This window comes from Squalius cephalus (assembly GCF_949319135.1).
Source record: "Squalius cephalus genome assembly, chromosome: 6".
Lineage (NCBI taxonomy): Eukaryota > Metazoa > Chordata > Actinopteri > Cypriniformes > Leuciscidae > Squalius > Squalius cephalus.
The window spans coordinates 4,440,463-4,460,807 of NC_137127.1; the positions used below are offsets into that span (position 1 = coordinate 4,440,463).

The 20,345-nt window shown below is 37.5% G+C and overlaps 1 protein-coding gene across 5 annotated transcripts in view; it reads left to right on the top strand.

The window, feature by feature from the left end:
- The window catches only part of kcnab1a (potassium voltage-gated channel subfamily A regulatory beta subunit 1a), a gene marked incomplete at its 5' end in the record, with an annotated part of 110,714 nt that overhangs the window by 67,519 nt on the left and 22,850 nt on the right, over window positions 1–20,345 (top strand). For 4 of the 5 annotated variants that reach the window (XM_079873933.1, XM_079873930.1, XM_079873931.1 and 1 more), the window contains 2 exons: window positions 4,429–4,472; window positions 17,129–17,166. In XM_079873933.1, coding sequence (XP_079730059.1) covers window positions 4,429–4,472; window positions 17,129–17,166 — 82 coding nt within the window. Of the gene's footprint in view, window positions 1–3,288; window positions 3,375–4,428; window positions 4,473–17,128; window positions 17,167–20,345 lie in introns of those variants that run through there. The other variant, XM_079873934.1, reaches the window with a different exon arrangement.

Sequence of the window (20,345 nt, forward strand, 5' to 3'; positions counted from 1 at the left end):
ATCAGTCGCTGTTCTTTAGTTTGAATCGCTGCACTATACAATATTTTCTAATGCTGTTTGGCATCAGAACAATACAGCTGCTTTACTCCATTCATTATTCATTGTGAAACATGTCGAGCAATCAGTGCAAGTCTGCGAGCCGCGGGCCAGAGCCCTTTAAAGAGCACGATTATGAAGATTATTTCATCGTTTAAATGTCACTTTGTAGGTTTAAACATGAAGTATCCTCACTTTAACCATGGGACAAACTCAAATGTGTCGTGTTGCTTTAAGAGCTACGTTCGGCCTCTGGAGGCTTTGATATTGTCTGTGTATATTGACAGTCACACTGTAGATGTATACACACAGAGTTACACACTACAGGCTGTTCCCCTACATCACTTGAACTTGTGCTATGTCATTGTTGTGGTCATGCTCCTCTGTTGTTCTTCAGTACGCAATGCTTCATTTGTCTTTAAAGTAATCTTAAACGGATTTCTCAATCTGACTGGAACCCAGTCATTTTTTTGTCCTCTAGCTGTTTAAATGATAGATAGCTTTATCTAAATGATAGATAACTGCTGCCAGTTACAAAATCCAAATTCATCCAAAGGCTCACAGACTGCACAACCACATGTGTATGCACACACACACACACACACACACACACACACACACACACACACACACACACACACACACACACACACACACACACACCCCTAAACCTGCCCAACACACACATACACACACACACACACACACGCACACACACACACACACACACACACACACACACACACACACACACACACACACACACACACACACACACACACACACACACACACACACACCCCTAAACCTGCCCAACACACACATACACACACACACACACACACACACACACACACACACACCCCTAAACCTGCCCAACACACACACACACACACACACACACACACACACACACACACACACACACACACACACACACACACCCCTAAACCTGCCCAACACACACACACACACACACACACACACACACACACACACACACACACACACACACACACACACACACACACACACACACACACACACACACACACACCTCTAAACCTGCCCAGCACACACACAAAAAATGTCCCCACAAGAACAATCATTTTGGATTTTGCCATCTTTGTGGGGATATTTTGTCCCCATTATGTAGAGTTTACCTGAACCACACACACACACACACACACACACACACACACACATACACATACACACATACACACTACAGGTCAAAAGTTTGGGATAATTGCGCTTTTTTTATGTTTTTGAAAGAAGTTCCTTACACTCCTCAAGGCTGCATTTATTTGATCAAATATACAGTGAAAACAGTGAAATATTTATTACAATTTAAAATGAATGTTTTCTATGTGAATATAATATAAAATGTAATTTATTCCTGTGATCAAAGCTGAATTTTCAGCATCATTACTCCAGTCTTCAGTGTCACATGATCCTTCAGAAATCATTCTGATATGATGATTTGATGCTCAGTTATTATCGATTATTATTGTTGCTCAGTTATTAATAATGGTTGTTATTGTTATCAGTGCTAAAATGGTACTTAATATTTTTCTGGACTAAAAACATCATCTTTTTTTGTAATTTTTTAAACCAATTTTCAATTTCTTTTTTAAAATAAAGCTCTAAATGACATATTTATTTGAAATTGGGAAGAAATGTTATCAGTAGTTTGTAGAATAAAACTAAAATATTATATATATATATATGAAGAGTTCAGATGGAAAAGCCTCTAAGTGCCATCTGAAATTTTCTTCTAGAATGATCATATATATATATATATATATATATATATATATATATATATATATATATATATATAATACTGTAGGTCCATATGAGTTTAAAAAATCTAGTTTGCAATTAAATGAGCCTTTAGTCGTGTCATAGTTACATATATCCTATTTCCTCGGTCACACTCTTCAACTTAATGTTCTAATGAAGTGTCAAAGGTTGACGGATGGATCCATGGAATCGAATGTAATGTCAGGCTGTATATTACAGAAGGTGCTGTGCTTTAGCAGTGTGCAATCTCTCACAGATGAAGCTTTAGTATCTGCAGTGAATCTGTTCTTATCCTGCTCCTTCATTCTCTGGCCTTCATGCAGAGAAATAAATTAATACTGATGGCAGCGCCGAGGAAACACACTCTCGCTGCAGAATGCACCCGCTTGCATTTTCTCTCTCTTGCTCATCCTCCTTTTCTCTCTCTGTCAGCACTTTTCTGTGTTCCCTGCAAAGTTTGTCACTAATCTCATCCCACTATCAATAAATCATATTTAAAAACAATTCCCTTTAATGCTGTGTCGTTACAGTCACAAACTCTCTGCTCCCATGTTTTACACTGTTTGTAGGATTTACTGAAGATAAGTGTTGCTGTGCAGTCTAGACTAAAACCAGAAACACACTCTTATGCTTTATCAACACATTGCAAGTGTGCCTTTGTGTTTCTGTGGTGTTAATAACCTTGGCTAACTGAGTTTATTTGTTATCGTCTCTGAACTACAAAAACACGGATTTGTGAAAACGGTGATGTCATGCACATGCGTATTACGTGTTCAGTCTATAGGCGCGTATTATTTCTTTACAAAGTGACACTGCCACCTACTGGCCTCGAAGCATAATACAGCGTTTTTAATGGTTTTCGCTGATCAGTGTGAGCGGGATCATTTTGACAACGTTGTCAAAAGTATGCAAAACTTTTCAAAAGTGCAAGTGAAGAACTTTTCCGTGTTTAGTACATCGTTGTCGTGTAAACGTACCTTGATTAAACCAAATATATTATTGTTCAGATAGCACAGGCATTTGAATAATGTTAAACCAGTGTTTTTTTTTTGTTTTTTTTTTGCCTTTAATAAAAAATATTCTTTTTAATTCATTATAATCATTTTAAGTAAAATGTCATCTAAATTGAGTCAACTAAATAACATTTTATATATTAATTTTAACATCTACCAACATTTAACAAAAAAAAAAACATTTGAAAACTGTCTTTGTTGTGCTGTAATAACATTATAATGTTATCCATTTTGCTTTTACATTTACAACATAACTTCTTGTCACGTTTGGTTTGGGGTTTGGTTCATGTTTATGTTTTCATGTGTTTTATTTTGTAGTTTTCATAATCAAGGTTTCTGTTTGTCATGTGATCATGTCATGTGCTTCCCTAGTCTATTGTGTAATGTTCTGATTGGTTCCCTTGGTTCTTATTGGTTTATTGTGTTCAGGTGTGTCTTGTTAATCATAAGTCTTTGTGTATATATAGCCCTCATGTAATCATTGTCTTTTGTCTAGTTTTGTTCATGTAACCGCTGTTGGTGAGTTTATGTTTCTGTTCAAGTTTAGTTCATGAGTCGAGTCAAGTCTTTGTTTATTGTACATTTTGTCTACGTTTATGTTAATAAACTACACATGGGTTCTTCAAACTTGCCTTCAGTTGGACGTTCATTACACTTCTGTCAGGACCACTATCGTCAAATACGATTGCCAATTATCGTACAGTTTGGATTGGTGGTATAGTTCTGTTCTGCGCATCCATGTAGCCTAGCATGATTAGGAGCAGGAGAGCAGCAATAACCCCCCTTAGGGTGAACAGAACAGAACCAACATGAATGTATTGCAGATATCATTAATTCAATGTTTTAATGTACAACATAATTCGAGAATTTAGTCTGATTCAAGGGGAATCACAATGCCAAATCCTGACTGGACAAGAGGAGCTGGGGAGGGAGGAGGGTAATTCGCTCCTGAGAAACGCCATAGCTGTTGATAATACTGATATATGTATACAGTGATGGGCGTCGTATTCCTATAGGTAGACGTGGATCAGCTGAGAGTCACTGATGCGAGCTTGACTAACGTGACCTGCCAGAACTAACGCTACGCTTGATTACTAACATTCTGACTAGCGGGTAAAAAGTTCAAATTCACTTTGTACATTGTGCATTTGAGTCATTTTGCAGATTTAAGTTGTAATATTATGTTTCTGATTGATCTGAACTTTAAAATTGAAATTAAAATGGAAAATATAAAAATAAAAACTAATTCAAAAATATGAATTATTTAATAAATATTAAAACTATAATAGCATCTTAATGAAATGAAAATAGCAAAGCTAGTTTTCCGGTGTTCATTCACTCTTGTTAAAACAATCTTTCTCAGCAAAACGACAGTAGTTGACTTGAAAGAGTCAACATTTTTGTGCCTTTTACAGTAATCTTGAAAATGTGTGTTTGTAATTATGAACCTCATGTGCGTTGTATGTTTCAGCCAAAGTTTACATTGAGAATTCAGTGAAGTCAGAATGACACCAGTGTTAAGTAATAATATATAAATATTTAATTCTCTCTCTCTTTGTTTCTGTCTGTTTAGGAATCTTGGTAAATCTGGATTGAGAGTCTCATGCCTCGGTCTGGGTGAGTGTTACATTACATCAAAGAAGATATTTCCACATGATGTGTGTGTTTGCTGCAGGATCAGCAGACACAGTTTGTGCACTGTTCGGTTTAACAGTTCATTAATCATGACACCATACTGACTTCTCTCTAGCAATTTCTCGCTTTCACAAACACACACACACACACAATCTGGCCCTTGATGTCTGGGATAGGACTGGGACTTGAACAGTGGGATATGAAAGCAATTACAAAAGCTGAACTTCAGTAACCGGAGTGGTTCAGTCAGCATCGGTACCTCAGAGACGCCGAAAAGCAGAGTCAGCTTTCAGAGAGAAGCAGGCCAGCGCTACAGCGGCTCCATATGCCTCCAATCTCAAATCAAACACGAGAGAGGGAAAGAATATCTGACTCTCTTGCCGAGAAGGAACAGAATGAGTTAAATATAGAAAGAGGCAGGTTAAGTGTGCAGCTGAGAGACTGTGTGGGTTTGTTCGGAGAATACAGGAGGAAAAAGAACAGACTCACCTTCAACCATAGACTTATATAAACATTACATACTCACACTGCTTCTTTCAAGGTAAGTTTGAGAGTTGACAAAAAATTTGTTATTTTGTCTTAATTTCATTAATTGTCATAAGCCAAAAGAAATCACAAGAAATCATCTTTGGGTGAATAACTGAAGACGATAGTGGTGGAGGTAGTTGTCCGGGAGAATTTTTGTAAGAGCAAAACTGAGAGCATCCGCCCAGCAAGCCGTCTCATGTAAAGGTCAGCTTGCTGCCAACTGGCGATCTCCCATAATGCCACCAGTGCAGAACACCGGTGGCGCTACACCAATGTTTAGGCAGCGAGCGTGCTCAGAGACAGATCCTGCCAGACCGCATTAGGGAAAGCAGGAGTACACCGACATCTTGACACAATTCTCCATGACACTGCAGAGCAGGTCAGACGAGATAGTGTGTTATTAAAAACGAACACCGTTAAATATAAGCTCTTTAGTCGTTTCTCTAGAGAAAATGTGATTTATTGCCATTGGATTGAAAGGTTCAGTGGTCTTATAACCCCTGGAAAGGCTTTGGGCAGGACTGCGGGTGTATTTCAGCACTCCTACTAGCCACTTTGGCGGGTTGAATTTTATATATAATTAGGGCTGTTAAACGATTAATCGCGATTAATCGCATCCAAAATAAAAGTTTGTTTTTACATAATACATGTGTGTGTATGGAGTATAATTATTTTCTATATATAAATACGCACACATGCATGTATATATTTAAGAAATATTTGCATGTATATACTGTGTATATATATTTATATTATATATAATTTATATTATATATAAATATTTTATATATAAATAACACATTTTCTTAAATATATATATGCATGTGTGTGTATTTATATATAGAAAATAATTATACTCCGTACACAGACATAAATTATGTAAACACAAACTTTTATTTTGGATGCGATTAATCACGATTAAACGTTTGACAGCCCTATATATAATATATGCATTTTATAAAATATGCATTATATATAATATATGCATTCAGTCTTTTAAAAAGGCATCTGAAACAAACTAAGTGCAATGTCAAAAATACAGATTTTTTTTATTTTATGCATATCAATACTGAAATATCAGAAACGCTTCCAATACTCACTTTCCGTATAGATGCACAATACCAGCTTTCCCTCTCTCTCTCTCATCTCTCCGACAGCGAGTAGGCGCATTTCCATTACAGATTTGCGCAAAACTTTTGCGATTTTAACTTTTTTATTATTGCTGCCTAAACATTGGTGTAGCACCACCGCTGCCCCGCGACTTTCATTAATAAAATAGCTTCGATACTTAACACATGCAACCTTCATCCCTCAAAATGGCCATATTCGATAGAAAAAAAGTCGAGTGGAAATAAATGTCGGTCTAACGGTTTAACATTTCTATCATAAAACAGTTGACTAATATGATTTGCAACGTCCATCCCACCTCGCATTCTTTCAACGTTAAACTGAACTGATGGAGTACGTGCCCTGCTCATGTGAACAGTAAACCCCGCCTACTTTGATTTGATTGGGTATCTATTTGGATTGTCGCTGTTAGACCACTAGGTAGACCAGCCTAAAATGTAACTTTAAAGCCTTTTTTTTAATCACCCTAAAAAGCAAGAATTTCCAATATTGGGGGGACAATTTGGCCATTTCTAATTGTTGATATATTATTGTTATTAACGTATAAGACTTGTCCCCCTCAATGTAGCCTATATGGTGGACCATCTGCACTGGTGGCATTATGGGAGATCGTACATAAATTCCCTAATGTACTACAATCAAGGCTAATGAGAAGGGTGGAAATGAGAGCTTAGAAGTTATCAAACTCCTATATTTCTTTCAGCCCTTCTCTTTTACTTTTTCTTCTTTTCCCAGGTTATTTGTTACTTGTTGCCATCTGCTCATTGATTGAATCGGAGAGCTGGATGTAGTTGTAAAGTAAACTCAAGGTCTAACTCTAATGTACACACACAGAGAAGAAGCTTTTGATTGTTTTCTACAGTGGCCTTTGGTTGATTTCCCACACCCTGAGGAGGAATCCAAGCCATTTTCAGAGGCTCAGTTTCTGTGAAGACCTCAGAATTTCATCACTGTAAAAGTTGTGTTATTCTGCAGCTTTTGTAACCACGTCCCTCAGGCTGAGGTTAACCTGACAGGCTTGAAGTGCAGTTTAGAGAAGGAAGAGTTTGATCCCTGTGCAGGTTTCTTGAGGTTTGTACTAACAGTGATTTCATGAGGCAGTGCCGGTCCTGCATGATTTGGCAGCATCAGCTTGAAATGTTTTTGGGAATTGGGAGAAAATCCAGCAGAGAGTGCGATCTTCACAAGTTCAAGGGCTTTATCTGGTGATTTTGATTTGATTTTCAGTAAAGTCATCACAGTAGTGAGGTCTAGTTTGAATGGAGTGTGGTTGTTGATATAAATATGAATATGAATGCATCTAATGCTACTAAAATCTAGTTAGTTTTAAATAGCAAATTAGTTTAAAAATATACAAACACTTTACAATAACTTTCATTAATAAATCATTAACAAACATTATGTAATGCTTGACAGATAATTAGTTAATATACTGTATATTCACATAGCTCGAAATAATGAGATGATGTACTAATTAACTTATTAAACATTACATAATGATTATATAATGTTTAATGATTTACTAATGATTCTTTTAATTAGTGTGAAACATCTGTCGAAATCATTTGTAGATTTTTCAAGAAGTGCTTGATCATATGAATTTAAAGTTTAATGACATTTGTAAGCATTTTAATTTGCATTATATAATCTGTTAATCAGCGTGTAAAAGGGTTTGGGGTCAGTGCGATTTAAAAAATCGTTTTATCTTTCTTTCTAATCTTCTATTCGTTTTATCAACATATTAGAATGATTTCTCAAAGATTATGTGACTGAAGGCTGGAGTTATAGCATAAGAGACTATACGTAGTTGATATTTAATCCATGAATTATTGTCCTTTTACTTGTTTTTATGTAAAATCTCTTGTTTAAATGTGTCAATTTAAGTTTCAGAAATGAAGACATTTTTCACAGTGTTTGCTATAAATGGTGTTTACTTTGCCAGGGTGTAGAAACGGCTCATAGTCCAGCAGTAATGAATAGCATTATCCTTATATATGCAGTTACAGGAACTCCCAGTTGATTTCTCAATATAAACATCATATTTGTGGCCAGGGAAAAGCTAGACTTTCCCCATCATTACACACTCTTTCTGTAAATCGAGGCTCCACCAAGAGATCTAATAGATTGACCGCCGCTGTCCTGAGGTTTCTAGAAAAGTAATCCATATAGAGTTTAGCTGTGTATGGATCTGCCTAACTGCAGGGATTCGAGCGTGATGTAGTGTAACACACACAGGCAAGAAGAATCAAATCAAAATACACAATATGTTTCATTTAGCCAAATGCATGACACTCCAATTACATTGTTTTATTCAGACAACAATCCATAAAATACAATATATTTAACCAGCGATTTAAAGACAAAATATTTTGTTAGCATGCACTAACAATAAAGTACCGAAAGCAATGTATTTACCTTGTTTTTGTTTTTTTACATATACAGTATAATACTACTACCATGGAGTAAAATGAAAATTCTATGGTACTTGAATGTAATTATTTATTAAAGTGTTACATTTAAAATGTATTAATGAGCACTGAGTCTAAAGGTGCGGTCACATTTTCCATTGCTCTGGGAAATTTAGTGGGAGAAATCCAGTCATTTCAACAGGAATCCATGAGTTTTGTGTGAGGGTGAAAACGTTCCCCACTCATTATTTTGCTTGTGTTCAAGTTGGTCACTCCTTTTTACTTGGTGATCCACATAAAGCTTCTTGATCTGAAAGATACATCTGTGTTACTTCTGCACTTTTGACAATGGACATATTTTGACTGCAAAATGACTTCGAAATGTCCGCACCTTCAGTGAATATAAGGAATGGCATTACACAGTATTTAACTCTGAACTGTTTTCACTTTAGTTCACACTCACCTCATTTCTCAAGGGTCAGTTTAAAGCAGAGTCAGAAATTGATTTGGGCTTGGGGTAAAAATGCCAGCAAAAGAATAAAAAAAATGCCCCTCAAATTCAAGATAAGGGGGCAAAAAAAATGCCCGGCACAATAAACTAAATCTACTACGGCTGTCTCAACATGAAATGTGGAAATTAATAAAAAGTGTTGATTGTGGGATTGCATTCAGATCTGCTCACATTATATCAGGTGTGTGTTTTGCAGCATTGAACATTTTAATCATGCAATGGCCAATCAGAGGCATTAAGGGACCGTTTACACGTAACTAAAAGCAGAAAACTTTAAATGTGTTTTGGCCTTTCATTTTTGGTGCCTGAAAACCCAAACTTTGCAAACAAAGTGCAAGTTTTTGAAAAACGACTCATGCACGTTTATTACGTGTTCAATGTAGTGTTTCTTTACAAAGTGACAGCACAAACTACAGACCTGGCAGCAGAATACAGCGTTTTTAGTGGTTTTCGTGGATCACTGTGAACGGAGGTCATTTTGACAACGCTGTCGTCTGCGAAAAACTCAAATATAATAATATAATTCAAGCATGAACACAACAATTTAACATAAAAGTCAATACAGATACATTTAATTAGTTAATTATAGAAACTGCCTTTACAAAGGTAAAATATGCATATTGCCTCAGAATGGAAAAGTTCATTTCTGACCCTGTTTTGAAGGACCTTTCAAGAAAGTCTTCTTAAAATGGATCAAAGTGATTCAGCACAGAGAGAAAATTCACACAGAGACTATTAACTTTTCAAAGCTGACACATCCGGGGTGATGGAGCAAAATACTAATGCACCTGGAGAGGAAGAGTAAAAGAGAGAGGAAGACCGTACACATGCTGATCTACCGAGCCTGTTACATTATAAATGCTGTGAGTTTGGGATTAAGCTCAAGGATGTGAAAACGAACTGCAAAGGGAAGGTTTTCTATTCAAATGTTTCTGCACTCTGATAAATACGTGCAAAATGTGTTTACATGCATCTGCCTGCCAGTCTCTGCTTGTGAAATGAGTTTGTTTGTGTGTGGAGGACTCTTATTGCTTAAAGCGCTGTCAGTCCTACCCATAAGTGACATGCTGGCTTCACACATCATATGTGGGAGTTCATTTACTCCCTTGTTTTCACAGTTTGGCTCTTGCCATCAGCACAGTGCCTATATGTCACTGACCCGCTGGCCTTCTGTCCTTCTTAAAATGACCTTGCCTCTTATCTGCATATGGAAACTCAGCTGAACTTAAACACAGTGTAGAAACAAAGGCCACGGGCCCTATTTTAACGATCTGAAACGCAAGTAACTTTGTGGGTGGATCTCGGGCGCTGTTGCTATTATACCGGCAGGATAAATGACTCTTGCGCCCGACGCAAATCTAAAATGGGTTGGTCTGAAGTAGCTTCATTACTCATAGGTGTGGTTTGGGTGTAACGTGAAATAAACCAATCAGAGCATCATCTCACATTCCCTTTAAAGGGCACCTATTATGCAAAATTCACTTTTACATGGTGTTTGAACATAAATGTGTGTTGGCAGTGTGTGAGCAAAACCACCCTACAATGATAAAAATCCACCCAGTAGTTTTTTTACTATCTCAATAAATCACAAGCACTGTCTCAGAACACCCTGTTCTAGATTTTCCTCACTGTGACGTAGAAATGAGCTAAGCCCCACCGACGTGTTTGATTGACATCTGGTTTTGGCATAGACCCCGCCCTCGGTGATCTGCATCCTCCATTGTTTCAACGACAGCCGGTAATGTCTCCTAAGAAGTGTGTTGTGGGATGTAAGAATGGACATACTAGTCTTCACTGACATCAGAGCCACTGAAAACGCAGCGGATGGATTTTATTTATGAAGAAAAGGCACCACTTAAACTTCCTAAATACGAGATTCATTTTCTGACTGACTGTTTTAACGTTAGTGAACGAGGGTCAAAGTTAATCCTCAAGTGTGGATCGTTGCCTACAGTTCGCGATCCAACGTCACCTCCAGAAAAAGTAAGTGTATTTTATGATTTTTGAGCAAATAGTCATTTCAATCGATGTCAGCATGTTCAACAACAAATGCGTCTAAAGCTATTTATTTTCGTCGTCATAGGATGTCTCAACAAACAACGTCAGACAGTTTTATGTCACGTAGGCATTTTTTTGCAGCATTTACAAATGTAAATAAATTAAGGTCTGCTCTATCTCCATAGACAGTAGGCTATATAAACGTCTATCTCCCTCCCCTTAAGAAATAAATAAAAAAATTTGTTTGTACTTCACCGTAGTGTGTGTGTGTGTAGTTTCAAAAAATTGCGCGAACGTTATCACAGTTCGTGTGTGTGTGTTGCACATCCATAATGGCAAAAGGGACGCGATTAAAACTTTGTAAGTAGGCTACATAAATGTATCAAATAACCATTCCGAGACGTTTAGTCCATTCTCATTCGTGTTTATTCTGTGCCGGAGTCTCTTCATCATCTAGGTCCAGCAGCAGGGCGGGGATATGCAGCTCATTTACATTTAAAGTGGTACACGACAAAACAGCTCTTTTTAAAACAGGCCCCAAAAATGACATTTTCAAATGGTTATAATAAATTAACTGTGGCGTATTTTGTGCTGAAACTTCACAAATGCATTCTGGGGACACCCAAGACCAATATTACATCTTCTAAAAAGGGGCATAATAGGTGCCCTTTAAGAGCAGGCACGCTTGTTCCATGGCGGATTGCTATTATAACGGCGGATTTGCCAGGAGCGGTTCACAGCCGAGGAGACCGACGTTCTCGTCAGGGCCATAAAACACAGAAGTGACATTGGGGATGGAGAAACCCACCCAAATTAGCTTCGGTTAAACAGGCGTATGATAATTTGGGTAAATGTGTAAGCTAGATTTATGCCTATTTTTCACATCTTCATGGACACCACAATGATTTCCCTTGTGTGGAATATTTTTTCTTGAAATAATATATGATTTGCAAAAATGTGAACTGCTGCGTCTGTGTAGATGAGAGAAGCAAAGTGTATGGCGTTGTGCACAGGCTACATTATGGCCAAGCATGCACCCTTAAAATGGCATCTGAATGCGCCACTGAAAACGCGGCAGAATTGTTTTCTGGAACTGCAAAATAGCACCAGGGAATGTTTGCGCTGGAACACGCCTCCTCTTTTCGCTGAACCGCCCCCGGGAGCGCAAGTTCATTCCCTAATTTACCTATGTCGGGTGCAAAATAGGAATGATACATGCGTCGGTGTACAAAGTCAGTTGCACTGGGTGCAAAATAGGGCCCCACATATGTAACATATGTACATGAAATTACTGATAATGAAAGTTATGATTAAGAAAACCGAGATAGAAGTGACTGTAGGGTGGTTTTGTTCTCAATAAGTGGAAGTAATAATTCATATCCAATGAGAAATCCCTTTTACTTTGAGTTTAGACTTCTGTAGAGACCAAACAATTTGTTTTAAATTAAGATTAAAGTATATTAATAGGGATGCATGATATATCAGCCACCATATCGGTATCGGCATATATATATGTTCATTTTTAATGCTATTGTTCTCAGCTCAATGAGAAAATTTGGCCGATATATTAAAGCCGATAAATAATGTTTTATTTCCTCCAACTGAGACACTTCAGATTCGCACTGATGGTTTTGAACTGCTTGAAATATGATTGGAATCAGTTCAAAAAGTATAAAGTGCAACATGTGCAGTCATATAGGCTACATAAAATTATAATGTGAACATTATACATGGCTTTTAATGCTAAGACGTTTTTGTAATCAGGCTCTCAAAAATCATATAAAAATTTGGATTTAGATTTATCGGCCAATATAGCGATTATCAGCTTTCGATTAAGATTTTCATATCGGTGCATCCCTATATTAAAGGTATAAATTAAGATCTTAGAGATTAACCCACATGATAAAAATTCTGTCAAATAATCAATATAATAATGGGGCTGTTAGCCTCCAGAATTTAAAATGTAAAAAATCATAATAAAACAAACAAACACCATAAAGTACCATAAAAGTGATCTATACGATAAGTCCATAAGTCATCTAATAGCTTTGTGTATAAGGAGTCAAGTCAGATAATGAGAGAAGTAGCAATGTCAGTTCATGAAAGATTCATTCTCCATCTTTTCAATGAATCGGTTGATCCAGTTCACAAAAGTGGTCCGAAAGATTTATTCATGAATCAGACTGATCCAGTTCACAAGTTCAGTGGTTCGCTGGACTGCAATATTATCAGTGAATAACGTCTTAAATTCCGATCTGTTCATCACCCAAAGCTAATGCCGTCAGAATATAGCAAACAAGTCATTTGGACTACAGTCATGATCATTTTATGCTGCTTCTTCATACTTTCTGTAATTGTGTTAAAAAGAGGATCAGTTTAAGTTATTTCCTTTTGTGTTCGATGGGTAAAGTAAGTCACATGGGTTTCACTGGAGTCCAAATGCCATACATTACTACTTTGCTTTTTTCAAATCCTCCTATTGGGACGTCTAGAAATAGGAAGGTGGTTGCTGATGTCAGCAACATTTTGTAGAAGAGTGCGATTAAATATAGGACAGCTTTACTTGACCCCACTGCAACATCCCTCATTAACTTATGTAACCGCCTCCGAGGCGGAGATCATTTCCCAATATCCTGGTGCTCCGTGAACAATATGCTGTAAATTCAGGGTCTTCTCCTCTGTATGACCACAGCAGCATTACATCTGAGTCAGACAGCAGCTGCTATTTATACGCTTTGTTGACTGAGCTTGTAAATTCTGTTCTCCTGGCCTGGATTTTCTCTGAATCTGCAGCTGTTAGAAGTAGGTGAATCTTCTCCGCTGTATTGGTTCCCACTTCTGGAGCCAAAAACAGCAGATCCATAATTCTGTTGGAGTGACACCATAATAGGCTCTATGCACGATCTCAGCCCGCCCAGTTACATCCGGTGCCGCGTCGGAAGCCGTTTTTGCATTGGGTGGAGATAATGGTAAATTACACTCGCTGTTCACAAGAACTTCCAGCGGTTAACATGAATGATGTTAACAATATCATGAGGCAGTTAGCTGTCACACATAAGAGTAAAGGCCCTTGCACACCGAGTCCGAAATTCGCATCTGAATTTTTCACACGTTAAAAAATAAATACGCCCTCATGTTATGTCACTCACGCTTGCACACTGCCTCCGAAACTTTCGTCCGTCATAAAAAAATTCGGATCAGGTTCGATTTTCTGCGTTTTTCGCATCCGTAGCAAGCATTTTGAATGGTGTTTTGACAATTCAGAGCCACCGAATCACGAATACGAAAAAACGCATGCGAAAATTTGAAAGAGAAGGGCTTTAAATTATATATTTCGAGCTACATCGACAGCTTTGAGGGTGAGTATTCTCTCATATCATGCAAAATTTGACTAGCGAATTGGTTTCTAAAATCGTTGTCTCCGTTTCTGAGAAAATTAATTTTGTGAAAGTTTTGCCGCTAGTACACTTCGCTATGCGGAAGTAAAGACGCTGGCTGAGATTCTACCGGAAATATGTCAGCAGCGTTCGTGCACAGAGCGCATTAGCCTGATCACACTTTAGGAGATATTGTGCCTTTTTCAAATGTCACACTTTTTAATACATTTGGGGTTGAGTAAATATTTCGGTGGTGAGGTGATCTAATCTAGCCTGGCTCCGCCCTCCGATGTACTTGCGCTCAATTTTCATTTTCCTTCAGTACGTCGTCTGGGCTACGTTTACACGTGGCCGGTTATTTTCATAAACGGACATTTCACACTCTCCGTTTTCAGAAAAGTGTTTGTTTACACAAACCCGTGTATATGCCGTCAAGAGCATGCCAAACCTGTAGGTGGCAGTGTAACGAGAAGCTCAAGCCCATGTTAGCCAATCAGAATCCCGAAAATATAGGTCGCACCTTTGATGCAGTGCAAGTTCTGTCGCATACTGTGACGTCGACTGCCTAAAACTCAGTTTTTCTCAGTTTACATGCAAACGTGCAAACAGAGTTTTCCAAAATCTCCACTCTGGCCGGAGTTTTTAGAAAGAATCGTTTTCAGGGGCGAATTCTCCGTTTGCGTGTAAACGAGGGGCACAACCGAAGGGAAATGTCTCAGTTTTTCAAAATAACCATGTACGTGTACACGGGGCCTAGGTTTGCGGTATATTCACAGGTTTTTTTCGGCCAAATTTTTACCTCTCCAATCAGCGAACAGAGGGAGTGGCTGAGAACGATGACGTTGAGGTCATACGTCACGACCAAACGTTAAACGATTAAACGGCAAACGTTAGTGATTTGTTATGGCAGATCCAATAGTTTTAAACTTCAACAGAGTACACGCCTTCAAGGAAGTTAACGCTTGTCAATGGAGAGTGGCCAGACTCTCTGTACAAATGAAATGAATGAGAGTCTGGTAGGACCAGGCTAAATCTAATCTAGTGTTAAATGTAAAAGTAGATACAGTTTTGTAGTCTGTATGTAACGGAGGCCAGCTTGTAAAGAGCTGTGTGTGTAAACCTCACTCCCCTGATCTCGAGGCGCACTAGCAACTAACGCTAGAAGCTGTTGTCTTTAGCGTCCTTTTTTAGTTATCCCATCTCATGTGTTGGAAACGCCATTTTGAATCCCGTTCGGAGCGGTGCGAGTAGAACCGGAGGGATTACAGGTAGATCATTACAGGAACTGAGAAAGTTATATGCATTAGGGGTGTAACGATACCCACATGTCACGATTCGATACATATTACGACACTGAACTTACAATACGATATTATTGCGAGACATATGATAAAAGGTTAACCAAAAATGTCCTGTTGATTAAAATGCTAAATTTGGTATTGTGAGTGTAAATGAATAGTCTTGGACTTGGTGCTCGTAACCCAAAGCACAGGACAATAGAGACACCAGAATAACAATATTCACGATTCTGAAGCTGAAAATACAGAATTATTTTAGATGAATATGCTTGATCTCTGTCACTGACTAGATATTTAAAATAATATAGGCCACTTTTTACTGGTAACAAGACATTTGGCATTATCAGGACCCACAAATATTCCCCCGTTGCATTATTATACATTATATTCAACATTATCCTGTATATAGCAGTTTAATGTAGTACTGACACTAAAATTCTGATTTTTTTTTCTAACACACAGTCATTTTTATTTTGGGTAAACTATACACAATACATATCATCACTATTCACAATACATATTGTTGCATTTTTGTATTGTGATTTATTGTGACATGATATATTGTTACACCCCTACTATGCATGTGACCTTTCTCCATCCATCCATCCTTTGTCCAAACCTCTTTATCTTTATTAGGGTAATTTACTTTTAGCACCTGGGAAACAGAGCGGAGAAAATCTAAGTGTATATACGAGCAAACACAAGCGTGTTCACTTGTAAACTCTGAAACCACGTATTTTATTTGTTTTTCACAAGCTCCGTTGTATTGCTACAGTCTTTCATTAATAGTTGACAGTGGGCAAAGCATCACCAATATGCTTATTACATAAATTTAGCTTTTAGCTTTATTTTCAAGATTTTGATTTTAATTTAAGATGGAGATGTAAAAATTTTTAGGGCTGTGATTTTAAGCAATTATTTAATTAATCTCAATTTTTGGTGACAAGTTCTATTAGGTCATTTGTAATAATACATATTTTTTAAATGAAACACAACTGTTTTAAAGATTAACATATTGTTTATTAAATATAATATTTCTTTTTGAAACTGTAAGCATGTATTACATGTGAAATTTCTATTAATGTCAAAATCTCCTTTTGTTTGAGCTCAATATGGCACAACTGTGTGGTTACTTGCAGCATTATTTCATTCACATTTGGCAACCCATAATTTGTACGAGTTCAGATGAAAATCTTAATGGTTGAAAAAGAATAGGCTGCTTATAATTACATATTCAGTAGAGCCTCGATTCTGACAATACAGAAAACACAGTTTTCTCTGGTTTTCTGGACCTTTTTGCTCTCAAAAGGATAATCAAACAGTCATTAAATGAGAATTAAGTGCTTTTCACAATTTATCCTCAACATTTTTTTTTCCTTTTCCTTCACAGGCACTTGGGTGACATTTGGAGGGCAGATTTCAGATGAAGTAAGTGAGAATTGCTCTGTTTTCTTTACTGACTCTCACCTGAAGCTATGAAAGTATCAGAGCGCAGTGAAAAGAGCAGCGAGAGTGACGAGAACAGCCAGCCGATGGCAAACACACACATGATGATGCGAAAGACCCTGACATTCTGTTCTAGAAGTTGTGTAAAACATACAAGCACACAGATAAGGATGTCATGGAAGGGACAGTCGCGTCAACCTAGAGGACAAGTGAGGATGAGATTTGTTTCCGAGGGCATTTAAGTTTATATAAAACATCTTTCTGCCTCAATGGAAGGGTTAAAATGTCCTCAGTCTCTGCGGTCGAACAGACCCTTCCTTTCTGTGCTGGTTGTCAAGAGATAGAGCATGAAATGTTGGAATGCGTCCAAATCTCACACACACACACACACAGTTTTGGCCCGCGGAATGACTCAGCGTCCCGTCAGCTGAGTGGATCTGACTGGACCTCCAGCGTGGAGTGGCAGGGCCGTTTGTTTCTCTGCCGTCGTAAGGGATTTGCTTTCTCTGAGGCATTGGGGTGTCAGAGGGCAGCGTCTGAATCAGGACTTTATGTTAGCACTTTGTGTGAGTAACAGTCTCAGAGTGTGTGGAAGTAGTAGGAGGAGGATTAAAGGAAGTGTTAAGAGGCTTCTGTTAAATAAACTAGAGTTGACGTTGTATGAAATGCGAGGCTACAGAGTGTGAAGTGGCTCTTCTATCAGTTCCTCGTGTACTAGCTTTAATTTGATTACTGAAAACTGAAAACATGACGTGCCACTGATAATCCAAAACATTACGTTGTTGTGGCAGGAGATTGAATAGGTGAAATGCGGCTTGAAAGTCTAGACAGCAATTCTTAACATTTAGGTAGTTCTTCAACTTTAAAAATAAAAATAAAAATTGCATATATTAATACATTTTATTGGTTCTCAGAGACACACACACACACGCTGCTGTGAGCATGTAAGATTTGCTGCTGCTGCATAAATAGACATGAATCCTGTGTCAGATCTAGGGTTTAGGGGTTCAGAGGAACTGCAGGACTAGCTTACAGCAAACAATCAACCAGACTATTTAAATGTTGAGCAAGCAATCTCATTGGCTGCAGGATCAGCCAATCAGCTTGTGCCATGTAGCAATGATGTCATTAGGCGCGTTTCTATTACAGATTTGCGCAAAACTTTTGCGTTTTTTTTTTCTTTTTTTTTCTAAATGTCGATAAAAAAATTATTGCGAAATGTCTGCGTTTCCATTAACCAATGTTATGCGACTAAAACGTCATTTTTTCCTCTCGCGAGAAGTCATTCCAAAAATCATGGCAACGAATGTTGGTAGGTTTATATATTGCAGCCGCCACACTAGCCATTATTATTAATGGAAGGAGATAGGCGTGTTATCCAAGCATTAATGGTAAGGAAAGACACTTATGGGGTACATACCTACTGTAGGTGTTTCTGGGTGTTTCTCCCTCATCTCTGCTTCGAGGTCTTGGTTGTGCCATTTTTTTGAGGTTTAGAATCCAGTATTCCTGTAATTATTTTGTCTTTTATGAATTCACTAAAGAGCTCTGTCTCGTATTCTGTCCAAAACACACCGCGTCATCTACGTCAGGTGACCTGTAAATGCGCAAAAACTGCTTCCATTGCAGTTTTGCGAAATATTTCTTTTTCGAATTGCCTGAAAAACCCCCTCATGCGAGCGTAAAAACTTTTTTGCGATAAATGGGAGTTTTTGCGAAAATTACGTGTTTCCATTAAGTGTATTTTCAATTCGCAATTTAAATTTGCACAATTCGAAGGGTAATGGAAACGCGACTATTGTTTGTAGATTTCATTAAGAGCCCATCAGCCTGCGTCCGAGTTTCACAACTGACTTTGATATTACTATATTTCAGATGCATTTTAAATTTTTCCCTATTATTCATATACCAAAAGCATTATTTTGACAGAACTAGTTCACATAGTTTATGAAGTCATAAGTGTACAGACTTAGAACTGAGAGCTAAGAATATCACAACCCTTAAAAAACAGCAATCCATTTACATTAGCGCTCTCAGATGTTATATTAACACGTGCACTGATGACCGAGGTGAATATCTCTCCTCTCTTCTGTGCTTTATTTAAAATGCTTTAATTCCCTTAACCAATGCTCTGCTTTTGTCTCATTTTTATGCTGATTCATTTATGTGATTTAGGCCTGAGGGAGAGCGTGAGAGACTCAAATAAGCTCATACTTATGCGCATATATTCACACAAACTCAATCACCTGCAAACACACACTCACCCTGCAGGTTTTGCTGCAGATCCACTGCACAACCAAACACACTGATCGAAACGTTATTGATGACTGAGTGATGACACTGAGACTTCCCGAAAACACCCAGAACTTTCTAAATCATCTACTGGATTTCTTTAATTGCTTCAGTCTAAACACAGTCACACCTGAACGACTCAGACTGGCTCACGGCTTAAATGTCCAAGTGACACAAAAGTTTTGAAAAGGCCAATCTCTGTTTAATATTCTTATGTGGAATGAGCCTGGTCCTGATTTAACCCATTCTCTGTTCATATGTGAATATGGACTGGAAAACAGTAATAGTACTTTTTTATAAAGTATGATGATCCTTCTTCATGGGAAAATGAAAATATTTCCAAAAAACATATTTTCAAAAAACTGTGAGAAAAATAGTATATATTACAGAAAATGTTATAAATAATTCTGTCTATATTTAATGAAAGACATTTATATTCAGTTTTATAAATATATTTATACTACAGGGCCGTTGAATGCTTGAATCTGATTGGTTGACGAACGTTCTAAGGTGTGCATTATTTTCAGGGAAACGCACGGCTAAAGTAGTTCCAGGCAGGTCTTGACCGCATTACAGTTCCATATCACTTCGCGTAGTTAACGGTAATAACAGAAAATAGGATACAATTCATAACAATAAAAAGCATTTAGCCCCATGCGCTTGATCTGCAATTTTCAATGTCTAGCTTCACAATCAATAGAAACATGCAGTTTAATTTTAATAAATAAAGTATATAGTCCTGTCTATATTATAATCAATAGAAAATTAAACTGAATATAGGCTAAATAAATGGATAGTCCTGCAGTACGGATTTTTATTGCAGATAATAATAAATAAATAATTATTTATAGGCCCACTTGTTAAAAGGA